This window comes from Acinonyx jubatus, chromosome A3 (assembly GCF_027475565.1).
Source record: "Acinonyx jubatus isolate Ajub_Pintada_27869175 chromosome A3, VMU_Ajub_asm_v1.0, whole genome shotgun sequence".
Classification (NCBI taxonomy): domain Eukaryota; kingdom Metazoa; phylum Chordata; class Mammalia; order Carnivora; family Felidae; genus Acinonyx; species Acinonyx jubatus.
Genome location: NC_069388.1, coordinates 37,917,460 through 37,939,214, shown reverse-complemented (window position 1 = coordinate 37,939,214; position 21,755 = coordinate 37,917,460). Strand labels below are relative to the sequence as shown.

Sequence of the window (21,755 nt, the reverse complement as noted above, 5' to 3'; positions counted from 1 at the left end):
TAACAGGCCATCTCTGTTGCATAGTCCTCCATGGGATTGACTGAGGCCTTTATTACGATGAAATCACAGGCTTCTCCTTTTTCCAATCCTGTTTCCTTGCTCCATCCTAGATATTGTCCCATTGTATGTGGTTTCAGTGGTGTGCTGGTAAAGGTTTAATAGATGGCTCTCCAGGTACCTGATCTGTAGTGTTTGCCAATTTCCATGGTGTAAATACTTTCAACATGGCCAAATTCAAGCTACCAAGGTGAAGTCACAGAAGGAGGAGGTGGAAACAGATGGGCACAATTGGTTCTTTTGACACAGTTCAAGTCAGCACTACCACTCTTGCCAATTTTCCTTAATGGAATTCTTAAATGCAAATCTCTGAGTCTTTATTTAGGGTAACCCAAACTAACACAAAACCATCAATTATTTTTTATGTTGTCTATTTTGGTGATTTGTCTATTAAAGAAACTAACATTTCATAGGCAGAATGAAATGACATTGGTCACCTCAAGTGTTTCAGTGAAACACACACACACACACACAGCCCACAATACTGTAAGACAGTGTCCCATAATAATTGCTTCAAAACATTTAAAATACAGACACCTTTTAATTTCTTAAAATTACACAGTTACATAGGGTGTTCTGAGAAAACAGACTTCAAATAAGTTGTTTATACTGAGACTCGGAAAAATGGCCAAGAGATCACCAGATAAGTTCAAAATATAATTGTTATTACTGCCGTAAATCAAAGTACATATTTAAGAGAGTTAAAGTTTCCTTATCAAATATTTTAAGTAAGAGTAAGCCATTTATAAAATTGGTTATCTCTGTAGAAAATACAGAGGAGCATTGCATGTTTGAAGAACTGTTAAGACTTTTACCCTATTCAAGAGCTGTTGTTGGAATAAATAAATAATCAGAGGCAAATATCCAATTTTGTAGAAAAAGAAAGTACCTGGAAAATGGGAACAAAATGTCCCATTGAGGAGAAAAGGTTGGAATAATTCACTTTACTTTAGTAGTATAAGCACCCTTAATTATCAACAGACACTCAGGACAAAGTTTCTGTTATGTTTAATTAGAGACAACTGATCAGTCAAAACAAGAACTCCAACAATGGTTCTCAAATTATGACATGGATTAGAATCCCCTGAGGAGACTTGCTAAAATGTAAATTCCTGAGCACCAACAGCTATTCTAATTAAGTTAAGTCTGGTGTGGGGCCCAGGGATCTGCATTTTAACAAGCTTCCTAGTAAATTCTGAAGCCCATGGTGTCTGTCAAACCAAAGCATGCTGAAAGGCAATGTAGCCAAACGTCCACAATACAGTTCCATAATAAGATTAGGAATGTATCTATGCCATTTCCGTTACACAAATGTATTTCCCTTACAAAATCAGTCTGCATCCTTTATCTACTGTTTCACTAAAGGCCATTTTTAGAACATCTTCCATCTATCTATGTATCTATCAGCAAGCCAGATTCTCATCTGTACCTTTATACTCTTGCTTGCTCTGTAAAGGAAGGGGAAAGTGTGTGTGTGTGTGTGTGTGTGTGTGTGTGTGTATGCATTTGGGAAGGTTGGGGTGCAAAACAGAGTTTTGTTAGAAAATTCTCTTTCTCAACAGAACTGGCCAAAGGGACATTTTGACTGTGGTATAGTTACTGAGATTCAATAATCCCTATTGATTTGAAATTATGCTTTTATTAACCTAGCAGATATTTTCTTATAAAAATTAAAAATTCTCACAATCACCCTCTTAACCAACTTCACTCTATATGACATGTGCTCTTATATTACCAGCCCTATGGGATCTGGGCCCCTCCTAATGTGCATTGCATTTAGTTGTCCTCATAAGTGTATTCAGTGTAGACCCTCTGACAGAGAGTGTTTTTTTTTTTTTAATCTTGCACTTGAGAATGTAATAAATTGCCCTAGGATCTTGATGAAACAGGAGTAGGAGTAATGTCCGCCTTGCTCCCCAGGCCGGGTGGGTAAGTATTTTCCTATCACGACTTAGACTCCGGATCTTCCATAAAAGGCACACTGGTCACAAAGACATCCCTTTATAAGCTTAAAACTCAAAGCGTGGGTGTGAAGATGTGTATGAAGGTCATGGACATCCAGAATGCAAGGGGATGTTTACTGCTTACTGTACCTCAGGTGAAGCCCAGATGTTTCACTGGCCTCTTTGTCTATTGTTCCCTCTATAGGACTGAACACACTTATGCATTTTGGATAATTAACTAGAATCAATTTTGTTTCAATGAACATTTTCTTTCTTTCTTTCTTTCTTTCTTTCTTTCTTTCTTTCTTTCTTTCTTTCTTCTTTCTTTCTTCTTTCTAGTTTTACTTATTTTGAGAGAGAGAGAAGGCATGAGTAGGGGAGGAGCAGAGAGAGAGGAGAGAGTGAGAATACCAAGCAGGCTCCACACCGGCAGTGCAAAGCCTGACTCGGGGCTCAAACTCATGAACCACAAGGTCATTACCTGAGTCGAAGTCGGTGCTTCACTGAGTGAGCCACCCAGGCACACTTAAATGCACATTCTCGAGTGAGAAGACCTACATGTCTTCCTTTTTTGGGGACATTTATACTACATATATTTTCTTTGCATAAGTAATCCTATGCCAATTCATTGGGAAAAGTTGGAATTTAGTTATCAATATTAGTCCTGGGATGGGGCAACTGCATTTTCAGAACCACTCCCTCTCCTCTTTTGCTAAGAGTGATCCTAACAAATGTTTATGAGAAACTTTACCATTGCGATCCACTTTTAAACTGATGTACCTAGTAGGGGTTATACTTTCCCCATAAAAAGCTCTCTACACGGATCACCTTTATCCTTTAATAAGTTGTGAGCATCAGGGCATATTGCTGTATCCAACACTGGTGCTTCAGGCTGGGTTTCTTTCTCGGTGCACAGCATGAAAGCTTGGGTCCATCTGTGTCACAAGTCAAACCTCTCTTGAAGTGATTTGTTTATACTGTCATTTGATGGAGTGGAATGTTCTGTAACTCATTCAAACTATTACAGAAGCTTTGCTAAAAGGTCACCATTGCTCTTTGGAGTTTCCAAATCTGGGAGCCATCTGGGAGCTTGTTAAAGATAAGGTTTTCCACTGGCTTTTTCCATACCAACTAGATCCAATTAGCAAAAGGGTACTATTCCAGATAAGTTTGTGTTCACATTTAGAAAGAGAGAAAGACAGACAGACAACAGAGACAGAGAGAAAGAGACAGAGAGAGAATGGAGGTAAATTACAATTAGTTGCTCAATAGTGTATAAGCCTACTTTACACCAGAATTGGAGTTCGTGTGCCAGCAGACAGTTAAGAACTCAATAGGTCTGAATGGGGGTGTCAGTGTTAAAAAAGTTGAATAGAAGTTGCTTTTAAATGTTGTTTTTGAATCAATACATTCAAGTATAGTCTTGAGAGTCAACTCTAAAGGAAATTGAATCTCACCATTTACTCAAAATTTAATAGGAAAATGACAACTCATTCCTTAAAGTAATAAGGGCTATGTTCGCAAGCTAAACATTCACTCCACATGGCACAGACAACCTTCCAGTTGCTATAACATTACAGTTTTAGTCTAGGCCTAAAATTGGCTTGTGTTTGCTTTCTGCCCCCTTCCTTATGAAACAAAAGTCTTGGATTTTCCAAACCTCAAAAGCTCAGCTGTAAAACTGTAGGAGACCAGCGAGAGGAAAAGGAAAGTTTCCTTCAAAGACGTCTTTAGTCACTGTTGGCCGATTCTGCTCTCTCCCTCCAAACGTTAACTATGGCTTTTGACACTTGTCCTTGGAAAAAGTCCAAATGTGGCAAATGGTAGAAGCAATATTTCTTTACCCTCCTGCCTGGAGCTCCCCATGATACAGATGAGTTCTAGCTGGGGCATTCATGGGTGAAACAAGGAGGTCAGCTACTGCCCACCACCTCTGCTCATGTCTGCAGATGAAATAAGTAAACACGGAGTGAGAATCTACTGAATTAAAAATCAAAACCCTCTCATTTGGTTGGAATGCCTGAAAGAGTCTGGACCAAAGAGGCTGCACAGTAGCAGCTAAAACACAGGCTCATTGCCATTAAAAATGTTCTAGGAAGTGTGTGTGTGTGTGTGTGTGTACGTGTGAGTGTGTGTATGCGCACGTGTGCGCATGTGTGCGTGTGCATGTGTTTGTAGCAGGATACTTGGATGAGGAGAAAAGTTAAAATCTGGAACCATATTTTTGTCTTTGCAGTTCCAGATTGGAGACATTAAAAACATGACATTTCCTTCAGTTCAATTCAGCTGGTTCAGAAACCAAAATTGTCCTTAGAAAGGGGGAGAAATCCATTTATGTTCCTTTTGAGGCAGGGAGGGAGGTCTTTCTGGCAAAGTCTTTAGGTGCAATTCGGGACCAGGAGACTTAATCGTCCAGTTCAAAGCTTGTCTCATCATAGAGTTCAGGGCGCGCTGACTTCTTGTGCCGGGAATACTTCAGTTGCAGGAGATCACCCATTTCATCCAGGTTTTCCAAAACCTGCAAAGAGATTGCCTTCCATCAGTTATTCTTTAAACTCCTAAATGGCTCTGCAATCCAGAGCCTCAGAGATACAATCTTCTTTTGCCATCTTCTTTGATTTTAAAGAAAAGGAGAAAGATCCAAATCATTAAGGTGTGGTTTACAAACCAGGTGTAGAAGAATCTTAGATGCTAATTCATTTTATTTCATATTCTTTAACAGCCTACCCCATATTATGAATATTTAACTTATTTTGGGGGTGTGAAGAGAGGAATAAAAGTATCTGATGCATGCTTACCCTTTCAGGCCTTATTTTAAAATTTAATGAATTATATATAACCTTGCGGAAGAAAAAGGTAAGGTTGCAGGTTACAACTGGGTTATGTCTTCGTGACATAAATGGCCAAGAGCAAAATGGAACACTGTGGGAGCTGATTAGTGTCTTCTTCTCTCTCCCAAATTTCCCTACCCCAGCTATTAAACACTCATTTCTGTGTTCCATGGAATCATCAAACTTAAAACCTTAAGGGACCAAGAACTCGTCCATTTCAGTTCTCTCCATTCAGGCAGGAAAATGTATCCCCAGTTTTCCCGAGAAACAACCAAGATCCAGGACAGACAAAATCTAATATATCATTAATCTTATGGTACTGGGGATATGCCCTTTTAACATTTTTAGGCCTTTCTTACCCTGTCCATTGAGACAGACGATATTAGGATCTAATGCTTTGAAAAAGGGAAGATGTTTGTTAACACTGGAACGAATGATTAGTGGAGCATAAGGATTTTCCTCTTTGGGAAGTCTTTCAAACTGGCATCAAGTTAGGTACCCACCAACATGTGAAGACTCATCTATTTCTGGGTGGTAGCATTACGGGTGGTTAAAATGTTCTTTTTACTTCAATGTACTTTCTAAATTTTTCCAGCAAATCTAAGCACTAAGACAAAGTAACAAAAGTTGGATTTAAAAGGACATCAACTAGGATAGTGTCTGTTGCTCTTTGCTGAAGGCAGGGATGGAGTAATACAGGGCGTGCATCTACATACCTGGCGGGGGTAGGAAAGACAATTCCTGGAAGGTATGGGAGGAGAACATAGGCTTTTCTATTCAGGTTAATTTCAACCTTTTTAGCTTCCATTTTTGTGTCTGCTACAAAATGTACGTAATATATTGACAATGCATATATAACTTATAAATGGATTTGTGTTGAAGCCCATTGATCAGACTACCCAGAGCACACCTGTACTCAAATGGAGGTAGGTTTATTCCAGTTGCTGCAGCTGGGAGTGTGTATTTCAGAAGAACCATCTTAGGAAGAGGGAGTTGGGAAGGTCTCCTTATCACATTTGGACTTGTGCTCCAGATGACTCTAAGGAAGCAGGGACCAGTTCTGGGTTGGATGTTGTCTGGAGCAGGAGAAATTCAGTGATTGGCTATGTGCCAAATTCTTAGGTGGAGGGCAGGATGCCTAAGGTGGGGTGATTGGTAAAGGAGCAGCAATCATGTTAGAAGAAGGAAATTCTGAGGCATTTTGTGTTTGTAAAGTGGCTTCGACTCTGTCTTGTTCCAAACATGGTCATGGAGGAGACTTGTCTAATATGTATTTTCTGTGAGTGTTAATGTTCGGTTGTTACCTTAATGCCCTGGCTGTTCATGGGTCATTTTTCACTTTCCCTGATGTGTATATTGAGGAATATGCTCACAATTTTTTTATTGATGTAGGTGCCTGATTTCAAAAGTTTAGAGGCATCTGTCTAGATGATGTCTCAGTGCTCCTTCCAAACCAGGTAGTCCAAAGGAATTAAGAACTTGCACAGAGAATCACAAGGTCTGATGTCTACAGAGTTGGGCATTCATGAATGTTTCAATGCTGCTGAGATCACAAAAAATACAAATCCACCTCTGCTGCCCATCTCCTTCTGTCATCTCTGGGAGCTTCTCCCTGGCCATTTCCTTTGCTCTACCATGCTTAATGCTGCTCTCTTTACTCTTTTCCTCCCTTAATGTGTAAACATGCTCAAGTATTTCCCAATTTTCAAGCACTTTTTCTAAACCTATTTTTTTTTTTGCTTTTACTGTCAAACTCCTTGAAATATTTGACTACTTTTTGAAAAAAATAAATAATTTGTTAAAGTTAATCACTAGAAATAACTCATTTTAGAGAACCTGGGCAATATGGAAAGATACAAAGAACAACAACAAAGTTCACCCATCATCTCAAAGACCTAGAATTTGCTCAGTTATTAGTGTGCCATGCAGAAAGTTGTTATTATGTATGTACTCTGGAGTATACATTGGTTTAAGTCCTAAGAATGTAATGTTGAAGCAGAAAGACATGGAGACTCTGTGCGTATGTGTGTGTAGTTTATTATTGGAGCTCAAAGTATTCACTTTTTTATTTGTTGTATTCTTGTTTCTGTTCCCTATATTCTCCTAAACCTGTCTGCTTGGAGGAACATTGAGCTCCTGCTAATTGCTAATCCAATAGCTTCTTCCCATCTCTTGGAGACACTTTGATCCTCCCCCTCCCTGAAACTTTTTCCTTCTTACTGTGTTTAACACTACACTAGTTTGTGTCTTTTCAGACTCCTCTAGCCCCACTGAAGTCTCGTTCCTCACCTGTGGTTCCCGTGTCTACGCTGGGAGATGGGCACTCTGCCGGAGCCTGTCCTTGGCCTGTTCAATTGTGTTTGGACAATTATATCCTCTACCTTTGCTTTCATGATCCCTCAGCTGCCTAAACTACAGAAGCTCCAGCATTGCATATGCTCCCAAGCTTAGAATCTGATTTTCTTTTCCACAGGTGGCCCATAGACATATAATCCCAACCTGTCTAAAACTGAACTTGTTTTGTTCCTCCAGTCTCATTGATGATTTGCTGTTCTTTTTGTTTTTAATTTTTTTTAACATTTATTTATTTTTAAGACAGAGAGGGACAGAGCATGAACAGGGGAGGGGCAGAGAGAGAGGGAGACACAGAATCTGAAACAGGCTCCAGGCTCTGAGCGGTCAGCACAGAGCCCGACGCGGGGCTAGAACTCACAGACTGTGAGATCATGACCTGAGCCGAAGTCGGACGCTTAACCGACCGAGCCACCCAGGCGCCCCGATGATTTGCTGTTCTTTATTGCATACCTTATCTCATATAAATAGTTTAGCTTTACCATCCTTCCATTCCAGGTCTGGAGACCTTGAATTATCTTTGATTCCCTCTTCCCAAATGTTCCCTGCATGTGATCATTTGCCAAGTCTTGGCAGCTCCGTGCATTTACGATGTCTGTTCATATATACGTTTCTTTTGTTTCTACTGCCATTGATCTTGTCATCTCTTTTTTTTTTTTTTTTTTCCAAACAGCTCCATTTTAGGTCCCTTCATCTTGCCTTTTCCCTCTCCAATCAATTTGTTACATTTATTTTGTAGTAACATGATTATGTCACTCCTTTGGTCAGAAACCTTGGATGATGTTCCATAACTTTTATTAAAAAAGCCTTAGCTCAGGGGTGCCTGGGTGGCTCAGTCAGTTAAGCGTCTGACTTTCACTCAGGTCATGATCTCACAGTTTATGAGTTCGAGCCCCACATCAGGTTCTGTGTTGACGGCGCAGAGCCTGGAGCCTGCTTTGGACTCTGTGTCTCCCTCTCACTCTGCCTCTCCCCTGCTCGTGCTCTGTCTCTCTCCCTCAAAAATAAATAAACATTAAAAAAAAAAAAAAAGGCCTAGCTCAAAAGTCACCTCTCCTGTGAAATATATATATAATATCCATATCCATATATATCTTTATATATTATGAGTCATTATATGTGTATGTATATTACACATATACACATAATTAATTCACATCTTTGCACATAACTTATTCATATGTAATGAACGAATTCATATAATCTCATATATCATTTCTACCTTCATGCTTCCACAGTTGTCCATATTTCTTTTCCAAGATGAATTTATTTTGTCCAATATTATCACTAGTTGCTTATTTATTAGTACCACCTCTTAAGAGTTTTTGCCCTAGGGTTTTGCACATACTAGACAGTCAGTGTGTTTGCTAAACTGCACTGACATTATGAGACAGTTCCATCAACCCCACACTGATTAAGATGGCTTAGTTTTCTGATATCACTCATTCACATAAAGATCAAAACCAAAGGACAATGAAATGTGGTTTTTAAATCGTTTACACGTCATGTAGGTCTGGATGATATGATAGATCTGTCTTTGTTATTGTTTTTCCAACACGTTGCTTCATTGGATCATATTTTATTATGATGGGCTTGGTGGCTACGAAAAATGTCAGGTTGTGGGAAGTTAATGCTGAAATAACACGTCAGGTTAGCTTTTGCATTTAAGAACAAGTAAATAGCATAACATGTGGCTACTCAGTCTGTTTTATGAAGCCAAGTACTGACTTGAGTTAAGTCTTCACTAAACTCATTTTCTTTTCTATCCCCTGAGTTGATCACATTGTTGGACGTTGTTGGCATACCCTTGCTTTTTTAGCAGTGAGTTTATGAGTGTTGTTTTTCTACACCACCAAGAGAAACCCAGGGACACCGAAGCTAGCTCAATAAATGAATGTGCTCAGAATGCAAGGCACCAGTGCTGGAGATTCTGTTGGCCTGTCGTGTACTTACTGTGTCTAGCATCTCCCGGGTATGTGCTGCTGAAACACAAAACCGAGCCCGAGCTTCTGCGAGGGGAGTAGCTGGAAATCCAACGACCACCACCCCGATTTTTCTATTTAATAGATGCCTTGCAAAAGCCCTATGGGAAAGGTAAAAGAGGAGGTTAACTGAGAGATGACAAAGTTACATGGCAGGAGAAAGAATACGGCTAGTTGACATTTCTTATTTTATATCAATAAGTAAAAATGATTAAAGTTACTAAGCTTCTGTCACATATAATTGACAAGGAAATGGGGCAGTTCTTCCATGGCACCCATGGCTGAGTGTGTATATTATCGGGTCCAGCACATTCATTAGAGCATTGTGAGTACTGAGTCTCTGACATAGAGCAAAAAAAGCTGATGTATATAACCCTGGTTTAACAAGTTGGCATCCTTTGTCTGAAGGGTTTCTAGGAATAAAAACCCCAAAGCTAACACAATGCAATTGCATAAAGAAAGAACATACATGAAGTGCAAAGTTGTATGTTTTAAAAGTTTAATACCAATAACAGAATACGGAAATTTCAAGAAGCCTGTACTTAGTGACAAGAATTTGAGAACCAGGATCTGAGGGTCTGCAGGAGCCAATCCTGAGCTGTATGTATTCTCACTCCAGAGCCAAAGATATATATTTTTTGCCCTCATTAAACCAGACATGGAAAACGGCAAGGGTCTCCTCATTTTTTATTGTGTGAATAAATACATCCAGGTATGGTCAGGGATAATAAACCCATTGACTGGGTTCAAGGGGAAATGGGGAGGGAGACAGGGAAAGAAATGTGCATACACAGAGTGGCTGGTCCGTAGATGCAGCCTGTAGGATATAAGTCCTATAACTGCAATGCTTTTTGACACAGGGTAAAAGCTTTCTAAACTATGATTCCTTTCTCTTATCTTCTTCTAGCCTCCTTCTTTCACAGAGCTAATCTCAGGTGACAATTCTAGAATATCAAGCTCTCAAAGTCTGCAATTTTTTTGTGCTAAGAGCCAACATCAGACAAAAAGGCATGTGCCCCCAAGTGAATCTTTGCCCATTTTGTGCTCTGTTGCTCTCTGTGGGAAACCTTAATTATGAAATGTCTCTGCCCACAATCAAGGTAAATGCCTCAGATCTGTTCTTAGCATTAAGAGGTTTCTGGTGTCCTATTTTAGGCTGGAAGCTGACAGCACCACACAAACCTTCCAGTCATAACTCAGGAAGGATTCTTGAACCAGACGTGGAGAATGGGCCTGTTCATTTATTCATTCCTCTTGCCATGGAGCTGTCTGCCTTTTTGGTTACCTGATGCAGAATGCATGTTATCAGACAAAGTGATGGAGATTGCAAGACCTACTGAGAACACTGCCTCTCTGGCCCTGTGGCCTATGCAAGGCAAGATACGCCTTCTATTTGGACTGGGAAGATTAACAAGGAGACGAAGCTTTCTGAGAAAGCTTGAAAACAGAGGCTGTTCTTTCTCTTTCTTGTTCACCCTATGGAAGGCTGCCCATGGAACTACACAGGATGAGAGCTCATAATTATCTGAGAAACAAGGCAAGGGCTTTTATTGCTAGAATACAAACTACCTGACCCATGATCTCAGGCTACTTTTCGGGACTCCCAAAAGACCATTTTCACTGTCTGCATGTTTCTCTTTGTACCAGAGGAAGCGAGTTTTGCCAAAGAATGCAGAGCAAAATATATGACTGTTGATTCATTAGGCTAATCTGAGGCCTCCCTGGAGCACTTTTGGGCTTAAAATTTACACTACTAAACCTGGCCTTCTCCAGTTAATGTGTCTGATTGCCCTGAACATTTTATATAATGAGCCTCTGGATTTGTACTCCCCAAAGCAAATTAAAGCCAGTGTGGGCTGCAAGAAACCAAACTATGTGGATAATAATAATAATAATAAAAACATTAGCACTGCGTTATGTACAGCATCCCCACCTCTTGTATCCTCTCATCCTCCAAGTGTATCACAAGGCCCAAGTTTATTTGGTAAACTCTGTACCAAATAATAAATACATTCTTGATTATCTGAGTGAATGTTTCATGGGTGAAATCACATTGTACTGAACGTCATAGAAGATTCCAGTGGTAAGAGCTGCAACAAAACTTTGCCCAAAAGGATATGTGGCTAGAGACTTTATTTTCATTCTGCAGTCGGTGGAAATGTGGAGAAATCACAATTCTTTAGTAAAATCAAAGGGTTTAAAATGAGCAAATGAAAGATCAAGTGCTCATACACTGGCTTCTACAATTAACTCCTTGTCTCAAAAGCTTTTCTATGTATAAACTTTCCATTGAAGAAGTATTTGAGAAGGAAACAAGGCCAGGCAGCAGGGAGGCCCTTGCCAGCAACTCCTGCCAACAATACACGATATTACCTTTTGTAACTAACCTGTTCTAAGTTTCCATAGACAACCCAAGCAATTAGATTTTTCTTTCCATTGCAGTGATTGATGCCTTTTGATTCACCAAAGATGACATTAAAGAGAGTTAAACTTATAGTCTGTGTTGCTTTAATGAGATGTGCATGTTTTCCTCCGTGGACTGAAGCTTCAGAGGCCGTGCTATACACTGAAAAGAGCTCTGGTGTAGGAGGCCAATGGAACTGGCTTTAAATTCTGGGCTCGGGGCGCCTGGGTGGCTCAGTCGGTTGAGTGGCCGACTTCGGCTCAGGTCACGATCTCGCGGTCCGTGAGTTCAAGCCCCGCATCCGGCTCTGTGCTGACAGCTCAGAGCCTGGAGCCTGTTTCGGATTCTGTGTCTCCCTCTCTCTGACCCTCCCCCGTTCATGCTCTGTCTCTCTCTGTCTCAAAAATAAATAAACGTTAAAAAAAAAATTAAAAAAAAAAAAGAAACAACATGTTTTATTCTGATAGGCCTCATTTTGCTTAATCTTCACAATGGCCTTATGAAATAGGCACAATTACATCCCATTTAAAATTTTTTTTTCAACGTTTATTTATTCTTGGGACAGAGAGAGACAGAGCATGAACGGGGGAGGGGCAGAGAGAGAGGGAGACACAGAATCGGAACCAGGCTCCAGGCTCTGAGCCATCAGCCCAGAGCCTGACGCGGGGCTCGAACTCCTGGACCGCGAGATCGTGACCTGGCTGAAGTCGGACGCTTAACCGACTGCGCCACCCAGGCGCCCCTTACATCCCATTTTAAAAATGAGAAAACTGGGGCTTCATAAGTTTGCACAACTTGTCCAAGATCCCCCAGGTAGGAAGAGGTAGGGTCAAATCCTTTCTCATTCCAGACTCCTCAATACACCAAGGAGCATACTTTTACAAGTAACACCCTGTTTTTATTTTTCATATTGGCTGTTGTCCAGTTAGGATTCCTGACATATAAAAGAGCAGAGGTACGCCCTCTCTCTTTGCTATGCAAAGTTGAATTATTGAATTTAAATGCATTTGTTTTTACTATTTGTGAACTCTTCTCATTACATGGATTCATTTTTCCAGCATGTTGAGATTCTATCTCCAACCTCCACCATCAAAGTCAGAACTACCTGTTACACTCCCTACTGCCTCCCTCCGGTGTTGTGCACTTGAGGCTCTCAAAAATAAAACAAATTTATTTTTGGTGTCTTCATTTGAGCTAGTGATAAAATATTAGATAGACATGGGCTAAGTGTGGAATCTTACTTCCAGAACACCCCATTTTGCCAACCACTCTGATTAAACATAGGCTTTCTTTTGTGCCTTCTGAAATCAGATGGTAAAGGGTTTGGGATTATCTGCTATTTTGAATCACAGTTATACCTCCTCCCTGCCATAAGTACAGAGCAGTATCCTGTGTGATGTTTCTGTAGCACACTGTCTTCTTGCCCACTACATGCATAGCCTGACCCAGATCTGTGAACAAAGGACCCACTGATGGTAATGGTGTGGCACACTAAAGAACTCATATGTGTGTTTTGTTATTTTGCTGTGGTGAAATGACACAAAAGCATATGCTGAAGAATCAATCTTTCAGAAACTAATAACTCATTCCTAACCATCATGAGTTCTCAACTGCTAGCCCCAGAGCCCCTTATCTATACTTAAAATACTCTGCCAATCTATTGAGACTGTTAGAGAGTAAAAAAAAAAATTCCAACAATAGGGTTATGTTGCAGGAGAGTCAGGACCAGTAGAATCTCATAAATAGATGTTGACTATTACTTTCCATCGTGCACATGGCCAGACACCCAAATAAATATTTTACATTTAGAAAGGATTTTAATTAAGTTCCTTTTGATAACAGAGGTAGTGTGTGGCAGGTTGGAGAATGGCTCATGTATAAAATTGTCTATGCCATATTGAGAAATAGTCATTTTTTTCTCTTTATGCAGCTATTCTCATGCTCAATTTCAGAGCTGTAATCAATGGGAAACAACTCCGCACAGGTTTATAGGGGAGGCTTAAAGTTTGGTGTTCAGAGCATGAGCCCAAGTTTGGGTTTGTCTCTTGGTAGTCTCTTGATTTTATTACTGCTTAACTTATAGGAGTTTGGGCAAACTATTTAATTGTTATCAGCCTCAGTTTCTCCCACACTTGAAATAAGGGTGCCTTCTTCTGAGGATGGCCATGAAAAATCAGTGGAGAAAGCACAGAGCCTGGTAATGTTGTTTTCACATGTTGGGAGAGATGGTCTTCAGAAGTTCTCCTTGAAAAAGATCATGGGGCAGAAGGAGGCACAGGTTCATCCTTAATTTACAGTTGAGACCCAGCAGGTGACACCTAAATTCACAGAGCTCAAAAGTGGTGAGCCTTAGCACATGGTTCCTTTTTTTTTTTTTTAATTTGTTTTTTACTTGAGAGAAAGAGAGAGTGAGAGGGAGAGAGACAGAGTCCTGAGCAGGCTCTATGCTCAGTGTGGAGCCCGATGTGGGGCTCAATTACATGACCCTGGGATCATGAGCTGAGCTGAAATCAAGAGAAGAGTTGGATGCTCAACCAGCTGAGCCACCCATGTGCCCCTTGATTCCCTTCTTAGAAGACCTGTGAAAAGGCCCTGCTGATGGGTTGGCCGGGGGCTTCCGAGAAACTATACAAATGAATTCTGAACTCGGCACCCCATTCAAAGCGCATAAGCAATGCCAATGCTGAAGGAGCCTCATAGAGTCAGAAGCACTGTCTTTATCAGATCACCCTGAGGCTCCACCGTTATTCTGAGAGTCTACTGAATACTCACGCTACTTTAGCAGGCATGTAAAGGAGCAGGGGAACGACGGGAGATTCCTCATTGCCATAGATAATGAATCCCATTTCGTTCAGTCTCTGTCTGAAGTATCTTGTATTTTTTGCAAGTTGCCGTACTCTCTGAAGCCCTGAAAGGAGACAGGCATGAAATCCATCAATACCACCAGGAAGAGAGAAGCAAAGGTCAGATTGACTTGGCAAGCATTCCTAAGTCTTTCTGCAGACCTGCGTCGTTAGCTGGGAGGGGGTCAAAATAGGGTGGGTAATATCTCTTGGTGAGCAAGTGTGGGCACTGATATCTGAGAACTGTCCTGAGTCTGGAAGACAGGATCCAATGGGTGGGTGGGTGGGGGGAATTGTGTTATTAGGTACTGCTAGCAACTAAAAGTAGGCTAGTCTGTGGGGTGATGAGGGGACAAAAAGGGTGTCTAGTAAGAAGGAAGGAAATGAACTATCATTTACTAGGTACCTACCATGTATGGATTCTGTTCTAAGTGCTTTAAAGACATTAACTCAGGCTAAGGGAACGTGACAAGAAATCACACACACACACACACACACACACACACACACACACACACACCAGTTGTTTTAGCCAACTTGAGCTGACCCATTAAGTTGTTTCTCATCTAAGTCTCCAATCAAAGAGCATTTCACCTAACCTGAACTTAAAGGGGTCGCACATCCCTGAACAAAAATAGGTCCAGCTGAGACCACAACTGTTTTCTGAGGCATTTGATAGTAGTAGAGTAATAGAGGGAAGGGAATAGAGGGAAGGGAAGAAGGGGACCTCTGTTTTCCCCAACCACAAAAAATGATGGTGTGGGCTCCAAACAGAAGGTCAAGGAAGGTACCTCTGTCCATTTCCAGGTTATTGATGCTTCAGCTCAAAAGTCTCTGGCCTCCATGTGTGTCCCAGTGAGGACATCACACATATGAGAGGACAAAGGGAATTAAAGAGTGGAAAGAGTTCTGAAGAAACATGTCTACTCTATGAAGTAAATGAGCAAAACAGCCAAAACCAGAGTGTGTGTGCTCAATACAGAAGATTGAACAGAACTGGATGTTTAAGTCCCCTGGAAATCACTCCAGTGTTTGCATCTGATGCAAGGTGGCTATTGAGCAGGAACAGCTGCTATAGCTGACCTCTATTATGATTGGTCAGGTGTCCATTAAAACTGATCAGAGCTCTTGTTCTACTAATTTTTCAATATTCTGGACATCGATCCTTGGTATCTTTAACTCTCCTGGTGGAAAATGGGTAAAAATGTCAATAAATATGTTAATCAGGTTTCTCCAGTTCCTTCTTGGAGAGTTGGCCTCAGACTGTGTCTTGGCAAAAGGATTCACAGTGGGCATTTCCTGTTCAGCATCCTTCCTCCAAAGGTCCATGATGTTCAGTTAGAGTTGGCCCTGACTTTTCTCTTTGCTACAAGGGTAGCACATGATCAAGACGTGGCCAATTGGAACATTCCATCCCCTTGAATATTGGCTATGGAATACAACCTGGGCTCATCAGTCTCTCAGATCTGCTGAAGAAGAAGTATAAGAATGAGGTCATCCTCAGGCTACATGTTTGTCATCATATGGAGGAACAGGGGAGAGCTTATAGTCTAGTGGGAAGACTGAGATTACATCTAAAAATGGATGTAAAATTGCAAATCTAATAAGTGCTGTAGAGAATGCTATATGGTGTTATGAGAACCCATATTAGAAAGATTGGATCAAATTTGAGAAAGTCAATAAATGATGAGTGAGCTGAGATCAGAAAGGTGGACAAATGTTAACAGGCAAAATATCAGAGGACAGCATTTCAGGTACAGGAAACAGGTGCAATGGTCTAGTGGTTTGTAGAAGAAAAGAGTAGTTGAGAACCAGGTAAGATGTGGTTAAATGTGGGGCAAGATAAGGCTGGAGTGATGGGTAGATTGAGAAAAAAAGGACAGGAATTGAAGAATCCAACATTTCATGGTTGGGAAGAGGATGAACTTAAAAGGATGACAAAAACAGCAATCATAGAGGAAGAAGATAACTCAGGAGATAAATTAGTGTTCACCGAATTTGTTAACATGGCAATCATTGGTAACCTTCATTTTGGGGTCCCTGGTTTGGCCTTTGGTTTTAAAGGAACAGGTAGCTTCAAGTATGGTTTACTTTAACTCATATGTTAAATTTTTGCTGCATAGAAAAAGCCTCCTTGGTGCTTAAAGATGAATTGCTTTGTAACATGCTGAAGGGTTTCTTGGAAACTTGTATGTGCACAGTTTATTTATTTATTTAAACTTATTTAAATTTGTCTTTATTTAAAAAATTCATCTATACATCAAGACTGCGTGTTTAGGGAGGTGATAGCATAACAAGTAGGGAGATATTGTAGAAGAAGAATGAAAAGAAAAAGAGGGGCTGGAGTAAGACTTGTTTTAATGAAGGTGATTCAAATGAAGGCAGAGATATACATCAGCCACCAAAATGTATTCCATATGGCCTGTCGCCTTGTACGTTTAGCTCTTTTGTTGATTGTTAGCTGCACAATGAATAGATGACTTCATCAGGCTGGGTCTGATGATTCCTAAATGATCCCCCTCAAAGACCAGAAGGATTTCCTGGCCTGGAAGTTCATGAATGACTTAAATTGCTTTTCCCAATGGCATTATCTTTGCGCTTGCCCATAATGACTCATCTATCATTGGGCTGCCCAGCTACTTAATTGGCCCCGTCTGTCCCCTTTGCCTTGATTAACCCAAGTAACTGGATCATCAGCTAATGTCATCACTTAACTGCTTCTAGATTGTTTGGAGAGTTGACTGAATAGATCAGAATATTGATCCCAGGGGTAGCTGACTCTTAAGAATTCAATGTTTTCTTCTTGCCCTGTCTTTTCTATCTTTGAATCATTTAGCACAGCATGGCTGACAAGCCATTATGATACACTTCGTGGTCACCATGTTTTCTCATATAGATCACTATTAATGCCTTTGAGGTCCTTTGGATCGGCCAAGATACAGCTCCTTTCAATTACTCTGTTGCTCACTCTTTAAAATTGGAAACATTCTACTCTTGTAGGGCCTGGGGGCAGAAAGGAATTTGTATATATAAAATGCTATTCATCTAGACAGGATGTGGGTGATTTTATTAATTATGCTGTGCTTTGAGATCCTTGCTCTAAGAGTGTTTGTAAGAGAAGGAGGAAATTTTAGCACTTGTCTTTTTGTACAGAGATGGCCATGCCAGGGTGGCACGGAGATTGGGCATTGCAGCCACATTCCTTTCCTAACACTCAAAGTCTCTAATTCCAAAATTTCTTGTTCTTCTTTCACATATCACACAGAAGACAGGGAAGGTCTCTGCTCAGATAAATAAGTAAATGAGCTGATCTCTTATGTAGGGTTCTGGAGAGTTTATACGAGTGTTTATTTTGCTATATTCTGGGTTCTCTGAAAAAGGAATAGGCTTTGGAGTGAAATGGACTAAAAAACTAAACTCCACCTGGACAATTTAAGGCCTTAAAACCTTGGTTTTACCTGTAAAATACAGATAAATAAGCTTATCACACAGAAAGATAGGTGGAAATAAAGGGGTTAATGTAGAAACATGCTTAGTACTGTGCCTGGCATGCAGCAGGTGTTTGAAAGGTTAATTACCTTTTTCCATAGGGAAGTAGTTCCAAGTAACCTCAATGGCACCTCAGAATCATCTGGACAGGTTGGCAAAAATCCCATGCCCGGACTGCACTCCAGACCAATTAAATAAGTATCTATGGAAATGGGACCCAGGCATGAATTTTGTTTTTTGACAAGATATAGCCACGGAGACTCAGATATCTCAGAAATAGCCACCATTGCCGGTCCAAGCCCAAAGCCATGCATTTCTGTGTTAAGAGCCGTGCCCTATGTCTTATTTCTCAGTTAGATGTGGAAAATAAAAAATGGGCACATGTCGTGGCCTCTTGTTTGGCACGATTACATCTCAGCAGTTAATCAGTGCTTGGGTGCTTGGGTAGTACATTTTGTGGCAGGTGACCTGCTCCCCTGACAGCTGTCTGCTCCAAAGTGCTCATTCAACTTGAGATCAACCCAAGTGTCCCCTTCAGCCCTCTCATGAGGCTGGATAAAATATGGATGAACCCATCCAGGCAGCTGACCTATACACTGCCGTTCTACCCATTCAGATTTCTAGCTCTGCCAACTTGAGAGATGGGCTAGGTTAACGGAGGCCACAAATACTTTAACCTTCTCTCCAGTGCTGTTAAAACAAAAACAGCTGGGTCAGGGGAAGGAAAACAAATAAAACACAAAGCATCCCACTACAAAGCTTTGCAGTCCCCTAATAAAAACAATCGTCTGTGGCGTTTCCAAAAATATGTTTGGGACAAGTCAATCTCCAGAGGGCCAGAAGGCATCACAGACAGTGGAGACTCCCCGAATGACCCATCAAAAGCTAAAGAAGGAAAATTTGTTGTCTGCTGAACCACTGGCATGCAAAAGAGAGAGAGAGAGAGAGAGAGAGAGAGAGAGAGGCATTTCCCTCTGAAACACTAGGAGGAAGAGGTGGATTTTACAAGCTTGTGAGCCAGCTCCAGTGCCACTCTCGATTTTCTGCAGATTTTGCAAGCAACCTGGCTACCAGACAAGATATGAATATGCCCAGATGCCACATAGTGACTTATTTTGTTATTTCTCAGGCTTTAAAAATGCACATAAAGAAATGAATGCTGCTCTGCCTCCTTAAATTATTTAGCACACCACCGTGACAGTCACAATACAGTCAACGGACTGTCTATGGACAACCTCAAATATGCCCTTAGGCAACATTGCTTGGAAAATGTTGTCCCTGTTTTTAGAGATGGGAGGAGTGTTTCCATAGAATATTTCTCACAATTTAAGAAGTTGACCTTTCTGAAAAATCAAACTGATGTTAAAGAATGCTTGAATGGCCTGAGAATGACTAATCTCCTTGTCTCTTGCCCCTTCTTTGTCTGTCCATTCACCCATGGCTTCTCCCCCCTGGCATGGGGGGTTGGTACTGGGGAGAGACCTTGGAGTCAAGTGTCAGTGTGACAGCAGGAACCCAGCAGTCTGTTATTTTAAGCTCTGGACACCAGACAGGACATTTTGTTTCCAACACACTTAGGGGCAGAGTGATCTCAGGAAAGATCAAGAGGCTACAGAGCAGCAAGAATCATAAGAATCACATTAGCAGTGACAAGCTTCCCAGTGGGATGGGGAAAACTGTTTGGAGTGGTTTGCTAAGAGGAACACACATTTTTATCAGGCACTGAAGCTCTCCCTTTTGATGTCCAGATTCCAAGGTTACGGCGTGTTTTATAGTCACATACTCATGTTCCAATGACTCTTCGGGCCCCTCAGTCATACCCCTGGGAATGCATGCAGGAGCAGGGAGGACGGACATTAAGGGTGGACAGCGGTCTGCACGGCCTGATTTCAAGGGCCCCAAGAGGACACCATTGCCTCTACTCCCTACCCGCTGCTCAAATATACCATCAGGCATTTAACTCATAAGGAGACGTGAGAATGGACATGTCCTGCACACCTATTATGAGACAGAAATTGTGTTTTGGGGCCCTCTTTGCAGATACAGAAACTGAGGCTGGAGATCATTAACGCATTACCCAGCTGACCCAGAAACTAGCCATACTTCCTGGTCTATCAAAATCTGCTGTATGGGGAAAAGCTGGTAAATTCATGTCCGGTGAGGTGTGAATTCTATGGTTCATGGATTCACACATTTCAGAAATGAAAAGCACTCACTAGGTAAAGGAGTCAGGCCAGCTGCTAAGGTGAAGCAGAAGATAAGAATATTCTGAGGCTGTTGGGAAAGAAGTGGTCTAATGGTAGGGCAAATATCAAGTAATAGATAATTGAGAGGAAGAGCCTTAAGACAGATCTAGGCAGAATTAGCAGGGTTTTCACACAACAATGCTTCAGAATAAATGATAAGATTTCATGCTAATTTGCATTTAAATAGAGAGCAGTATCTTAGCAAGTCACAAATTACGGAATTCTACACATTAAAGAGGGTAGTTTGGGAGACTGGGGCCTTCTGGAAACTTTGTAAATCAGTGATTCTTAAGCACAGGAACACACCAGAGTCTTCTGGGAATATTTCTTTCTCTAGAATATGTACAGTAAAGCCCCCCCTGTAGGTATTCTGTTCCAGAAACATTCCCAGGGTAACTGTGTTGTGCATCAGTTAAGAACCATTGTTGAAGTCATAACTTACAGTGTGGGTATTGATTCTGTTGATCTTGTGTGTCTGTTTGGAGGTGGGGGGCACCTGGGAAATGGGTAACTCACTTGCCATAATGTTTACACCACAGTCATGAGAAAGACCCGTGGAGTCAGACCACTGATAGTGGTGAATGCCACCCTAGGATTTGGAAGGTTTTGGTGGGTAATGGGGAGCCATGGCAGCATCATGAGCAGGGCATGCCATGGTCCGAGGGGGTTGAGCAAGAGGAAGCTCATGGTGTGTGGCATGTGGATTAGGATGAGGGGGAAAACTGGAAGTGGCAGGACAAGTAGGAAGCCAGAGTGGCAGCAAACATCTGAGGTGGGTGAGGAGGTGTGTGTCAGCAACTGTTCTGATCTGTGGCGGGAAGGCAAAGGAGGTGGCAAAGGACAGGTCCTGAGCAACTGGGTTCATGGGATTTCCTGGAAGGGCTCTGAGAAACATTGCAAGTCAAAGTGGCCATCGGGGAGCCCCATCAAGGCAGCTGCCTACATAATCCAAGCCTCTGGCTTTCCAAGTATCTGCTGGGGAAGCCTCAGAGAGCGGTGTGGGGATCAGGGACATTAACCAGTGTTTAAGACTGAATTAGGTTAGGGGCACCTGGGTGGCTCTGTGGGTTAAGTGACCGGCTTCAGCTCAGATCATTACCGATCACACCGTTTGTGAGTTTGAGCCCTGCATCAGGCTGGCTGCTGTCAGTGCAGAGCCTGCTTCAGATCTTCTGTCTCCCTCTCTCTCTGCACCCTGCCCCTCCCGTCCCCCAACTATTGCATGCTCTCTATCTCTCTCAAGAAAAAAATAAAACATTAAAAAAAAAAAGACCTAATTAAGCGAGCCCATGAAGAGCCCATGGGCTCTCCCTGAAGAAAGAGATTCGAGGAGAAGGGCATCTGATGTGAAGGAGATTCTCCACTGCTGGTTTTGAGGTGGAGAGGGCTGCATGGTAAGGAGTTCAAGCAGTCTCTAGGAGTGGAGAGGGTCTGGCTCACAGCTGGCAAGGAAATGGGGACCTCCCTCTCGCAACCCCCCAGACTAGAGTCTGCCACAAACATGTGAGCTTGGGAGAGGAACCTGAGCTCCAGAAAAGAGGCCAGCTGCAGACACCTTGATTTGGCCTTGTGAGAACCTTGAGCAGAGAACAAACTGTGCCCCGACTC

General features: G+C 41.6%; 1 protein-coding gene across 1 annotated transcript in view; it reads right to left on the bottom strand.

The window, feature by feature from the left end:
* Positions 1 to 1,048: 1,048 nt before the first annotated feature.
* The window catches only part of SPTLC3 (serine palmitoyltransferase long chain base subunit 3), a 131,645-nt gene continuing 110,938 nt past the window's right edge, over positions 1,049 to 21,755 (bottom strand). The window contains exons 10-12 of the mRNA XM_015079644.3: positions 14,342 to 14,477; positions 9,137 to 9,266; positions 1,049 to 4,518 (exon numbers count right to left, since the gene is read on the bottom strand). Of these exons, the coding sequence (XP_014935130.1) occupies positions 4,405 to 4,518; positions 9,137 to 9,266; positions 14,342 to 14,477 (380 nt within the window). The 3' untranslated portion in view covers positions 1,049 to 4,404. The remainder of the gene's footprint in view (positions 4,519 to 9,136; positions 9,267 to 14,341; positions 14,478 to 21,755) is intronic.